Source organism: Amblyomma mixtum, chromosome 5 (genome assembly GCF_055824585.1).
Source record: "Amblyomma mixtum isolate Tamu chromosome 5, ASM5582458v1, whole genome shotgun sequence".
NCBI lineage: Eukaryota > Metazoa > Arthropoda > Arachnida > Ixodida > Ixodidae > Amblyomma > Amblyomma mixtum.
In genome coordinates this window covers 86,728,516-86,742,396 of record NC_143016.1, presented here as the reverse complement: position 1 = coordinate 86,742,396, position 13,881 = coordinate 86,728,516, and the positions used below count along the sequence as shown (strand labels likewise).

General features: G+C 47.3%; 1 protein-coding gene across 1 annotated transcript in view; it reads right to left on the bottom strand.

Moving 5' to 3' along the window:
- The window catches only part of LOC149342897 (lachesin-like), a 136,692-nt gene extending 124,555 nt beyond the window's left edge, over window positions 1-12,137 (bottom strand). The window contains exon 1 of the mRNA XM_089542256.1: window positions 11,412-12,137. Coding sequence (XP_089398382.1) covers window positions 11,412-11,487 — 76 coding nt within the window. The 5' untranslated portion in view covers window positions 11,488-12,137. The remainder of the gene's footprint in view (window positions 1-11,411) is intronic.
- Between the last annotated feature and the right edge of the window lie 1,744 nt (window positions 12,138-13,881).

The following is a 13,881-nucleotide window of genomic DNA, read 5'->3' as shown; positions in this document are numbered from 1 at the left end:
ATTAATTTGCATATGTCCCACTTAAGTAGGTCTGCGGCTATTGAGCTGTGGAAAAGTGGGAGTAAGGAGGCGACGATAGTGACTGCTTTTTGAGACTCTTTCATATGTGTTTGCTCTGCATGGCCCACTCAACCTAGGAGCCGTAACCTTCCGGTCAAATGGAAGGGATACTACGAGTCGTGTCAAGCGCCTACCACTTCCTTTTATCCAGAGCTGTAGCCACTGAATATATTCTTTCCTGAGGATCTATCCCTCCAAGTTCTCTCTACCTACTGTTTGGTGTTGCCAAGACCTATCCACATAGTGTACCTTGCTCATAAAAACAAACGTGGTAAACGTCCCCTGAAAAGGCATTCTCTGAAAGCAAAAGTTCAGGCCGCTCTCGCTCTGCAGCTCTGTGAGTTCGACGTACGCGGCAGAAGGCCGCTGGTACGCGGCATCTATTTCGCCGCATTGCCCACAAATCAGGTGGCGCATGATTAGTGCTTACTGAATCGTTAATGCGCTCTGTGTTACACCCTCGGCTTGCATATCAAGCCCGGCTCCAGCGCCTTACCCTAATAGATTGGGACCGCTCGGAAACAATCAACAGAAAGGTCATGCCGGTTATCACTGGCCTTCCTCGTTCGACACTTAATCACACACTACAAGCGGAAGCTCAGCCGATCTCTATTCATGAGCTCGTGCAGCCAGGAAACAAACTCTGCAGCATCTGTGCTGGCGCATTACTGTGGCCCGACTTACCCTCTGCTTTGCACAACACCTTCGGAACCACATCCTTTGCAGCCTGCCCAGATTACAGACAACCGACCGTAAAGTGTCATGCATAGCATTCACGATTCAGTTTCAGACGCAGACCCCATCTCCCAGCAGACCCGACAGGCGCGCTTCAAGCTCTCGTGGATGCATGTACGTAAGACCATGTTTTGCCCCTCAAACTCCTTTGCCCAGCTCTCTCCAATGGACGCCAGACATGTTCGTATATCACAAAGGAGCCGCTTCAGACTGTAGTAGCAGAGCTCGTAGCCGTTCGTGACAGTTTGACTATTTTAACAGACTGCCCCTGTGTTGCATCGTGGACGGATCTGCTCCTATATATCGACTCCACACAGGCAGTTTGACCGCTACGGCGCGTAACCAGTACCCTGGACGTCGCTGGCGATGTGTGCCACATACAGCGATCATTTCCGTGCCCTGTCCGCGTTCTGTGGGCTCGACGCACTACGCGGCATCTCATGGAAGCTGACGATGCATACCATCCGCTGTGCATAAGCTGAAGCTTTACTGGAAATGCCGTACCACTTTTAAAAAGAAACAATGATTCCTTTGCCACTCAACGGGTGGTGTAATTCCAGTGAATGTATCCAGTCTTCCCGGCTGTCTAACTTGCCGTGAGGAGGCGGCACTACGGAGAATACGGGTGGGTGCTGCGCTGACTCCTGCGGTCAGGACCTCCTGAACATCGAGACCCTTCTGACCTGCGCCGTCTGCCCCGTCCCCGCTGCAGAGGCGACGGCAAATGATTTGTTGACAATTTCCCTGGACTTCAGGCGGCCCGCAAGCTACACAACGTAAGCCAGCATTACCCCCGTAGCCACCAGAGAGAAGAATCTGGACACGCGGGCACCAATACTGGTACTTGTTGGAACACACACACACACACACACACACACACACACACACACACACACACACACACACACACACACACACACACACACACACACACAAACACACGCACGCGCACGCACGCACGCACACACACACACGCACACACGCACGCACACGCACACACACACGCACGCACACACGCACGCACGCACGCACACGCGCCTTTAAACGTGCCTGAAATGATGCACGAGCTCTCTCAGCCCTCTAAAAATGCGAACTGTCGATTAGCACCATAATGGAAACAGCACACCAAAGATAAGGGCATTCTGTTCAAACGAGTAAAGCCCCAATCATCGCAAGCATCGAAGCTAATCAGGAGAGCAAGCTGCCGGGCTAGTTGGTGAAGCATGTTAAATTGAATTCAGCGCAAAAATACAGACAAGGGACAAAGGGAGACGTACACGAGCCCTTTGTCCCTTGTCTGTATTTTTGCGCTGAATTCAATTTAATCGAAGCTAATCATTACGTGCTTTGATATGACTGCACTGAAACAAGGGTATGGATCATGAGTAGCGGAAGGAGCGGTTGCAGACAGAACTTCTGCTGCTGTATCTTGTCTTTTTATTTTAGTTCGCTTTTATAGAAAAAAAAAAGCTGGGATATTGCTCCTTTTGCATACTGATTATCGCACACAATCACGCATTCCATTTAAAGCATAATAACTTCAGTCTGTTTTCAATGTCAAAAATTTTACCTCAAGGCGAAAACTCGTGTACTCAAAAATTAATGTTTCGCATATATGCGCTGAGAACCATTTATTATCATTCATTTTAAAGGCAGAGCTGCGTTCTTGAATAAGTAAAACTAGTTTTCTGCTAACGTAGCCTGTGACACCTTTTTCTTGCTGTTCTCAAACAATATTAATTAATGAAAACTGTCAATCATATGGTCACATGCCAATAAGCACTCTGGCTCACATGGTCTGGTAAAGACAATAAGAGCTAATCTCTTTGCTAATTTAGCACAACCGCCCTAATGCGCCTCCCGGGACATTTCAGTGGCGAATTATATTAAGCCGACGCGGAGTTTTTGAAAACAATTGCCATCAAACGTTTAATGCTTACTCTCGATAGCAGCGAAACTTTAGGTTACACTAGGCAGTCTACAAACAAACTAAAAGAAATGGAATAAAACTTTTATTACCAATTTTCCAAATGCAAAAGCGAAGTGAGCGACCTCTACGGCAGCGCACACAACTCGAATGGGGTCATTTCTGCTGGCGACCCAAAAAGGAAGGAGCGAGTCAACTTCACTTCGCTTCCGTCTACTAAGTTGTTTCTGTACGACGGGGGAGGCCATTACACCCAAGTTTCGTCTGTTTCCTGTATATTTTGTGCGAGCCTCGGCTCCTTTCCCGGTAGCACGTAGATTTTCATCGCCGCCTTAACGACGGCAACATTTACGGTCGCAAAAGCCAGAGAGGACAACATTCTTCTCGCACCGGGGTTTTCTCCTTTGCTGCTCGTAGTTCGTTTCCCTCCTGGGGCCGCATAAGCTTTTTCAATGGAGCGGGACGCGAAAGGCCAGCGGGCACAGAAATGGTAGGGGCAACCACGACTACAAAACCATTAGCAACGGGCAAACAGATAGAGGGCGCTGATAGCGGGACACCGAGGCGGCCATAGTAGCGGCGGCGGTAGCACTCGCCTCGCCCTCTGGTGGCTATAGCTGGCGCGCTGGCTGCACACGATTTATATCCTTTCGGTCAAAGGTGCTACTAAACTGGCTCTATGAGGGGTACGTTTTCTGTGGCTGCGTTGTGCGTTTTCTTTTGTCTCGACACATGGCGTGTGTGCGTGCGTGTATTTGATGACATCACATCGCGCGACTGCACACTCGACAATCGTTTACAGACGAATAGAAAGTTTCCAATGAAAGCAAGAACTTACTAAGATGAAAGGCGCTGTTTAAAATGAGGAATGGGAAGTTAGTGGGCTATACAAAGGAAAAGATATGAACCAAGGATCAATGAAATCAAAGTCGTTAAACACGTGCGCGGAGCGAAAAAACGACACACTCGAATTGTTGGTCGCAGAAACCTTTTACTACCGGAATTATTTGTATTTGTGTTTAGCGTGCTGAATTAACGCATGGAAAGCGAACATGAAACCACCTGCGCCCTAATGTGTGTCTCGTTATTAAATTGCTCTCTAAAAAGAACAGTCACCCTCTTGGTCCCAAATTACCAATTAACGTTCAGATTAGTTGTTTTTTTTTTTTTTTACAGAATACATAATGGCCATAGGAAAGTAAGTTCGCGAAGCTAACCCGATCTTCTAAGCTATAGCTTAGAAGAAAATATTTCTAGTCCACATAGAGTACGCCAATGTAAAACAAGTTGCGAGGATCGCAATCCTTCGCTTATATTTCGACTGCGGCAAATAGGTGCAGCTTATTGAAAAAAAAAAAATCTGTGTGGTGTCTAAACAATACCATGCTACAGAGTGCCGGTTCTACCAAACGTAATGTAATCACAGGGTAATTTTTTTAACTAAATATCTACCAAAGAGCAATTCTCTATAGTCCTGATAAGGATGCCGACACCAGCTATCTGGGAAACTATATTAGGTGCGAACAATTTTGTCATTAAAAGCTACGGTCGGTTGCTGGAGGCCCTATTTCTTTAAATGCAGAGCCGTTTTGTTAACAGGAACCAGACGAAGTGTAATAATTATATTTGTGGTAAAACTTGCTTTTGAATAATGTCGATCTTACGTTTCGTTTCTCGACCTCAATTTCGTCCAACTTGCACAAATTTTTGTTCTCAGGGAAGCATTTTTTGACGGAAACATATATAGAATCTCTTACACTGTGCAAACAGGCCCTTACAGATAATTGAGAACACACCGCAGATCATCATCAGGCTACCAAAACTGATGCACACACACAAACACTCACTTCCGAACAACAACGAATGACTCGCTAGTCAAAACCTTTCCTTTTCACTTAATATAAAACGCGTCTGCAGTTCACAGGCAGTAGCTTTAGAATTGTCATATGTTCTCCTGAGAACTGCAGTGCAAATTTTCTCACTTAGTTTTCTCACTTGGTCTCACTTGTTGGTGTGCTGATTGCTATTAACTGAAAACAGCTTCATTCTCTCTGTTTCTTTTGTTTGTGTTGTTGTTTTTGCTTGTGTTGCGATCTACATGTGGTGTACTTTGCATTTATGCCCAGATGCCAGACTACTGCATTGCTGCTAGAATGGGGGCTCCTGGCATTGTCAAGCAGTCAAACGACAGCTTTTACTCCGCCATGATGGCAAACAAATTAAATTCAAAGGAATTGAAATGATTTGGTTAACAAACTCTGCCCGTCAAACCGTCGTTGAAATATGCCTCGCTAGATTTCGAGCTTCTTTCTCTCCGATTATTGAGAAATGCCCGATACATGCGAAATTATGAAATTTCCGAATTACACTGGACGCTCTTCGCTCGAACTGGTGTCTCAGGAGCTCGCTTTGCTTTTATCAATGCTGACAGGTGTTTAAAACAGCTTTACCGAACGTTAAGCGCATTTGAATCAGCTTCCGTTTTTTCACTACCGACGCATGTTGGATTCGCGCTGGCTCCCTACCGCCCTTTTGGGAGCTGCTCGCGAGAAACGAAACGATGCAGCGTCCACAAGGTCCACTAGAGAAAATCATAGGTTCTAAACCCAGATGAGAAACAGCCTCATTCGGAACTGCTCCTACATGGCTGCCTCGTCTACGATTCCGTTGTCTATTGTATATGACAAATCTTCCATTGCCGAGTCTGGGAAGGATATAAAGACTGAAGGAAAATATTGTATTAGCGAAACATCGGTTGTATTGCGTGAAACTTAAATGTATTTTCTCAATCAGACCCCTTCCCCTGGTGGTGATATGTGACCTGATCTCGCTAATCCTTCAAAATGAGTTTCAATATAATACAGATGTCATACAACATGCGTTTCTGTAGAATAAAGCTTTTTTAAAGTCAGTGCCTGTCTCGCCCTCACCTTTCCGCATTTTAAGTTTTGCTTGGCGCTGATGGGCTTCTTCATCGGTCGTAAGGCGACCTATCACTGGCAAGGATCAATTTCGGGATACTTCAGATATGTTTGGCGTTTCAAACGCCCACCTTCTGAAGTTTTTCGATAGATGTCTTGCCTGATGTAACCTGTTCAAGAGCTTTAAGAGGAAAAAAACTGCCTTCAAGCGAAGTGGGAAATCTAACGGCGCAATCTGCGGTCGGGAGCCTGACATGTTACGTTTCGACAATCGCTGGAATCGAAAGTGAATTAGATTGTGTGTGCGTTGTTGCTTTGCGCATGCGCCAATTCAGGCCGTGTTCTGTCACGCAGTGTCAAGGCACAGCACATGTAAATTGCTTCACCTCTGTCTCTTATTACTCGTCGTATAGTTTCCTTATACATGCAACTTCGAGGGCTCCTATAAAAGCCAATCAATTGGCTCCCTATTGGGACGCATCAGAGAGGCAGCCAGTTTTATATATGTGCATATTAACTCGCTCTGAGGCAGTTTCTCTGTTTTGGAAGCAATCAAGGCGGTATTATTCGCTGATTTACAGATACTGGTTCCAGTGTGCTGGAAGCTAAGTAACCTAAATTAGCAATTATCGCAGACAGCTGCTATGTGCCGTAATACCCTCTGCCTGTGCTAAGAGTAAATACCCATAAGTCGTAATTAACAGGCGGGCATTCATTCTTAAGGCGCTTTTAAAATGGACGGCCAGTTGCAAATTGAATAATTGTACTTCCTTTGCGCCTCTTTCTTTGCTTCACAACTCAAACTACCCTGTGCCAATTCGCGCACTCTTGACAAATTGTCACATGAGCTATCAATTCAGAGCTTCACAAAATTTTGCAGTGTCACTTCCTTATTCCCGGTGCATTAACATCAAAAATGGTTCCAGGAAGTCAGGGGAGCTTAAAACCCATGTTTTATGCCATGAGAAGAATGTTGGGAATCAGGTAGCGTGGTGGGGTCAGCGAATGGACGAGGAAGATCGGAGACGGGGTTCCAAAGAAGACAGAGAAAACGCTGTACAACTATTTCCATTATGTACAAGTAAGGATCAATGGAGACTACCTCTCAGGAAAATGAAGCGTTTTAGCAGAAGGGAGCTGCAGTGAGAGGGAGCTTCTCGACCACATTTGCTACCGTGTTTTATAGAGCTTTTTATTATTTCTCTGAAATTCCTAGCTGAAGGCCTACCGAGGAGGACATGTTCTGAAAGCTCCACTATGGCACTCGTGACACGCTCTCTTATTAGGGAGTACGCCCCCGTCACGTGTTGAGCTTGAGGATGAGGATGCCATCACCGGATAGCGGTAAGTCCGGGAGTGGCGTTCCCACGGTCTGCAGGTAGTCGCACGAGTGGCTCGCACTTGTTTTTCATCAGTGCAAAACCACAAGCTCGAGGCTAAGGACACACGCAAGACCACGCGGGGCGGGATAGGCTGAAACCGCTCTCCGGAAACTGCTCCTCTGACGGCGAATGGCGCGTACAAACACGGTTACTGGACTCAGCTGACACTCGGGTCCTCCCTAGAAGGTCCGTTACAGCTTGGCAACTATCTTCGTCACGTGGATGAGGGTGCACTGGCAGAGCTGCCCTGACTGCTTTCAGGGCAGCCTTTCTGTCACCGCTGCCGTGGCTACGGCGGACGAAAGTCCGCGTTTTAATGCACTTATGCTGGAGGGCATCCCGGTTATAACAACAGCGACTGGTCAATAACAACTACGTCAATAATCTGGGTCTTCAGTCTCCTTATGCACTGCTTGGTTACATAGGCCTATTCCTTGGAGACTCAATGGAGCCAGACTGTCAATGCAAAAAGAAGCCTAATATAGGAGTGAGACGGCTATCAGTGGACTTCGTTGTCAATAAAACTCATTCACATAATGGAAGAAATTCATTAACGAGAAGGAGACTAAGCTTTAGTACTCCTCACAACATATATATCCTTCTTTATCAATATATTTGGCGCGGAAACCTTAGAGCGAATCAAGAGTATCAAAAAGGGGGTGGATTTTTAAGGATAAACAGTGTTGTTCTCTGCTAACATTAGCTAGTAATAGCTTGCTTATTTTCATCAGTGATGGGGGAGACTGCGGATAACAGTCGCTTCAGCAGGAAGCGACTTGACTGAAGCCCATAGCCCCTTTAAAAGCAAACATATTAGTGCGGCAATAAGCAAAACTTTTGTAACACGACATAAACTCAACAAAAGCTTGGCCAGGACTTGAGTGCTAATTATGTATGCAATGCTCGTGGGAAGAATAAACGTATTGTTTGTACGGGCTGTTGATTTGATGAGCTGTTTTCCATGCAAAGATCGCATGCTTTGAAAGGCGACCTGCATTCCAAATGCAGATGTTTTCGGGACTTCTTAAAGCAACCATGCAAAACACCACGAGTCAACAGCGATCTCTCCTCGCTTCCTTTCTTTTATTGTAAACATCGACCTTGATTGTCGCCTTTGCGTACTTTGCTTGTGCCTCACGATAAAAAGCGGACCGGATATTTTCCTTTGTAGTAATGCAAGGGTACATTTGTCGAAGACTGACTGGTGCGAAACGCTTATGCCAACGGAGTGTTCAGTGGCTGGGTGCTAAACAGACGCTGTGAGGTAGGGTCGCTTATTCATCCATACATTTTTATCTCTATGGGTATGAATGAATCCAGCCATTGGAACACAATGACGTCAAGAGTTATGTCGCTGCGTTTCAGCCAATCACTTATCTGCAATCTGGCCAATCAGAGTGGGGCGCTGTCACAGCGCCATGCGTGACATCACTTCATTAGGGCCAATCAGCGTAACGCGTTGTACCTGCTGTGTTACGCCGACACCACGGCTGGCGGCATAATAGGGCGCAACAATAAAGGCGTAACGTAACTAAAGCACTAGTTCTCGCGCGTGCGATTAAAGAGATACACGCCAAACGGTACTCGCCCCTCATAAATTCTAGGCCAGGGATGCAAGCATGAGTACATTGACCATTTATGTTCACCAAAACTGACTTCATAGGCCCCAGCCGCTCTTTCACCAAACAAATCACTCCCGTCTGTGACGTTCACTGGTGCAGGTCTCGCCTCAAACACATAACGACATTAAAAACCAACATGCAGTGTTTTACTAGCAGTGATTACATTGGTGAATTAAAGTCAGTTTGATCGGTGCGGCGAAAGCAACATGACTTCAAGCGACATGAAACGGTGCATTCGCACAACTTCAGTGGAAAAAAGGAAGTGCAGAACAGTCTTAAAGAATAGGCGCTTACTATGGACGCGAATAAAACGTCCGAAATAACGAATTTAAACAAACCTGGCTTGGTTGATAACCCGAAGTAAAATATACAATTTCTTCAAGCCGTGGCACCTTCGGACATTGCCAACACTCAGCTGCCAGGGAATGGAAGAAACTGATGGCTTGCCAAGCGTAAAAAGCAAATAAAACAAATAAAATTTTTGCCTTTGGTTTAACTGTCTTTAGGGTATGACGCACGATGAGCTGCATTTTGAATTGATCTGCCCCGGATAAATTCTGGCTCTCCTTTCTCTGTCCCTCTTCCGGTTTATCTCGCTCACCGCTCCCACACGGCATGGTAGCTCAATGATTACGGCGTTTGGTTGCTGATGACAAGGTCGCAGGATCGAATCCCTGCTGCTGCAGCCGCGTTTGAATGGAGGCGGTATGTACAATGGCCAGTGCATTGTGCGCTTTTATTACACATTAGGTCTCTCGATTCCTATGCACTGAGAACAATGGTTAAAAGTTATCAGCATCCAGGATTTCATCACTAATAGTCCATTAATTCCAAAAGTGCAAAAAGCATTTAGGTTAAGAAAATGATAGTTAGCGAATAAAGAGAAGGAAGGAATTTTAATGACAGGAAAAGATGGATAGGTCGGCCGGTGGTTACATGGCGCTGGCCTGCTACTTCATAGTTAGCGAAAAATTTAAATACTGCTTAATTCGGTAATTTATGAATGCCTGAGACTGCAGACCAAATACGCAGGCACTGCAGTAAACCAAGAGTATATAATTAGAAATTGCAAGCTCACCGGCCTGTACAGAATTTCGACTGTAGATATTTCCAAGCTGTTTTCCCGTCAGTGTTAGATTAAGCTTGACTTTATACTTGAACAGGACTCCTTCACCTCTCGGAGCTAACGCCTTGGCATTTTTTTAATGAAAATGCTCCATTAGGAGCCTTTCTTTATATGATAGCAATTCATGCAGTTCGGAGAGTAGTCATTAAAAGTTATACACATTTTTACGCCGTCTACCACAGGTGATACGCACGGCGATACAGAGTTAAAGAGCCCCAGATCGTCGTCTGTCATCACTCAACTGCAGCCTCGGGACGTTGTCATGCATCCAATACCGTAACCTGCCGCATTATATCGCATCACACTATCCCATGTTATGCCATACAATCCCTTATCTGCCCATCCCGGTACTTTGAAGGTCAAATTTTTTTCTTTTCTCTGTAGCAACGAACGACTCCCGCTTGAAATAAGTGCGGATATTTATTTTTGGTTTATTTTTCTACCGGTTTTGGTCACCTAGAGGTGCTGCGAATGAGAAAGACGTCTCCTGCGCGCACACGCGTATGTCACGGCTCATTGAACTATATATGTCCGAATGACTTGCTCGAAATAATAATAAAAAGAGAAGTAACCAAGCGTCCCGTCTCTGCCATTGCGCCGAAGAGACACAGACAAGGAAACCAGTGCGCGCACGCTCCGCACCAGTCGCGGTTGTAAGCGAAGGTGCCCGACAGGAACAACCTCGGGACAGGAACGTGACCGAGAGGGACCTGTTCCTATTGTGTAAGAGTCCCTTTTACTTCCCTCCTACCAGTCCGTCCGTGCCGCCGCTGCCTGGCGGACGATTACGGACGTGTTCTCTCTTTTTTCCCCCTTTTCTGCCTTCGGCACCGGCTCCAGCCTAGACAGCCCGCCCCGGAAGGGGGGGCGGCACCTCGCCGCGGGGTCATTACCAACATTCGCGAAAAACACCGAACGCCCATTGGAGAAGCGGCGGCTGCTGCCCGACGCGCAACAAGCAGCGCGCGCGCTGCGTGCGTCTATAAATCGAAGACAATTAGCGAACCATTTATTAAAATATACACAAGTGACGCGCAGGCGCGTGTGCGGGAAGCGGTGCGGCCCGCTTGCACGCGATGGTGCCCCACAGCTATGGTTAAGAAGGGAAGGAGATGGAAGAAACAAAGAGCTCGCGGCACGGGTTTACAGACGTACGCACCGCCCGCTTCATTTGCTCTGTGGGCGTCCAAATGGGCTTGTTCTCTAACGACGCAAAGCCTTGCCCAAGAGTTCCTAATGGTGCGGACGGTTAAAGAAATTCGGGCCCTTTTCGGCGCAAGACGGTTTCTTCCAGACGCAGCGGCACCTTCAGTGCGGCTGCTATACGCTCGCGCGCGGCTAATGTTGCCGAGCGCGGAGCTCTGCGCGACCAGACGGGAGAGCGCCGGTCAGCGGTTATGATGTTTTAAAAACGTCCGGAACGTAGTGACGCAGTTTCTGTTATAATTACAGGGAAGCTTCTTGCCGAGAACGTTCACGAGAACCATTTGATTAATTCGAGCGTTGAGACTGCGTGCGAACTAACGCACAGTGTATGCGAAGAACTGAGCGTCAGTATGGCGCCATAAATTTACTTCTTCGCCGTACGCATCCCGTGTATTCCGTTTGGGGAAAAGAATTGCGAAGTATCTGTCTTACCTGCTACGAACAGCAGCAATATGACGAGGCTGTATCGCACGCCACCTGTGTCTGCAACGTTCTTGGGAGCCATCATTCGCGAGCAAGCAGAGTGTTCGCCGACGGTCCGCACGTCAGAGAACGTCCTTCGCTGTCACGGCGTCCATTGAACTGATTGACAAGCGAACGCGAAGCGGCTTCTCGTTTCTACTCTCTTTTCACCTCCGCTTCTGCTCCCTGGCCTGTCTCGCTGGGTTGTCTCGCGAGCGGCCAAGGAAAAAAGAAAAACGAAAGGACCCACTCTGTCCAGTCACTCCAGGCGAGCTAGTCACATGGCAAGCACTGTCTTCTTCACTGTGTCAACAGCAGAGCTGTCGCGTCCTAGACACGATCGCTCCGGCGACGACGCTAGTAGCGGTCTTCGTGCAGCGCGGCAAGCGATTTGGGCCTTGCCGAGACACGCTGACGACGAGAGGGAGAGTGGATGCGATGATGCGACGTGCACTGTCGGCGGCGCTCACATGTTCCCTGGAGCCGGCGCGACGCAACAACGTGGCACTTGGCGGCGGCGGGAACACGGGCTGCGGCGGCGAGCGCGCGTCGGCGTCGTCCCTTCTTCCCGAAAAAGCGCGCGCTCTCGGAGAGGCGCGCCCTTTCTCTCGCGCGGCGCGGGAGTTTGTGTGCGCGCGCCGCGGGCCGTGTTGCGTGGCGCGCTGCTTGCTTCCCTCGGGATCAGCGCGCGCGACCACGCTTTCAAAACTCGCACGCGCGTGTCCGGAGCAGCGCCGGAGCCGGGGACGCCTCCCCCGCCGGTGACGTCACCAACGCGTGCGCAGAGGGAGGCGCCGGCCACTTGGAGACACGCTGCTGCACCACCTTCACCCTCTCTCACTCGCTCTCTCCCGAATTCGGCCCTGCTCCCCTTTTCCTTCTAGGCCCTCTTTCTTTCATTTGTGTCCGCACGCATTCGGCCGGCCAGTGGTCGCGAGTTGTTCCTTCTCTGTTCCTGCATTCGTACCTTGTTTTCCTGATCTATTTTGGCGCTAAAATTTTTATCTCTTGACGCAAAAGCTGACCTACGAGTTTGACTTTCGGAGTGTAGATTTTTTTATTTTGAAGAAAGTTGTGCGTGGCTTCATTAACAAACGAATATTTTCAGTTCACAGCTGCGTAGGAATATGTGCATCTTTCTTGAATCTGATGAGTTGGAAAGACAATCCTCTTTTCATAGTCGAAGTCGGAATCGTAATACCTCTTTACAAAAATGTGGCTAGTAATTCTAATCAGTCTGTCTTCAGGGTACTGCCCCCCAGTATAGAATTAACTACATTGGTCTTGGTGTAGTGTTATCGAAGCTTTCAAAGCTACTTTGCCATACATCTTTAACGCATCCATATTCGTCTGCTAATGCCTGTAGATTCGCATGTCCTTGCTTCTGACAAGTAAATATAAGGAGTAATATACTAGCGTGAAGCACAAATGATAATTTTATTCGGCATTCACGATTTCTTTTACCGGGGCTATACTTTTAACCTTAACATACCCTATTTATTTCTTAATATATGTGCATTAAACAAGCATAGCCAGCAATTCTGCGCAATAGTGTTTTTGAGCAGGAAACCATTCAGGAACGCAGTTATTCATACAATGTAAGAATTCACCGCAAGAGTCAATATCCGCTGATCAGTCGACGGCAGTCTTAAGTTGTTGTTTTTTTTATTTACGTTTTTGCTTTGGTCAGAAGCGTTCCCCTTTGGTTTTCCATGGCAGTCTGAATTGTTCGATGCGATCGATGGAAACACTTTAAAAGAAATAGTTTGCTGCATATCGTAAGAATGGCCCATTACCTCAATATTTCCATAACAGCATCTTACAATTTCCCCATTTCGAAAGTTTGTCTATTAGAATATTGGACATGATTACTGTTTGTGAAACACAGGCCATTTAAGCTTGCACTTATTGCCTTTCCCCTTTGTACCTAAAACTATTTGCTCCCCTGGAATTTTACTTTACTTGCTCCCTAAACCTTTCTTAGCTCCATCAAACTGCGCATCCAGCTAACCAGAAAGCTGGCCAAGAAAATCGTAATTGGTATTTAGGCAAACATTAGGCATTTCATTTTCTCTTCGCGTATCTCTGTTCCGCGAACGCAGAACGAAGAGGCCGCAGTCTTTAAGACGTGATGTCGCGAAAACTTTTCAGCCCATTATCCAACATTATCAAAGTCGCGACCGCGCGACGTGCTACACGATGAAAAGCTTAGCAAGCAGACCGCGTGCAGAGATAGAGGAAGCGCTGTTTCGTCGCAGCGTGCTTGTTTCCTAGCATTTTCTGCGTGCAGTCAAGCGGGAGTAAACAAACCCAAACGAAGCGAACACTGTGAGGTCACCGAGGAAGGCGGCTAATTAAGCGGAAGATGCCGCGCGCGGATGCTTCTACGAAAGGCGCGCCGGAAGTGCAAGCGCGACGACAGCGGCGAAATGAACTTGAC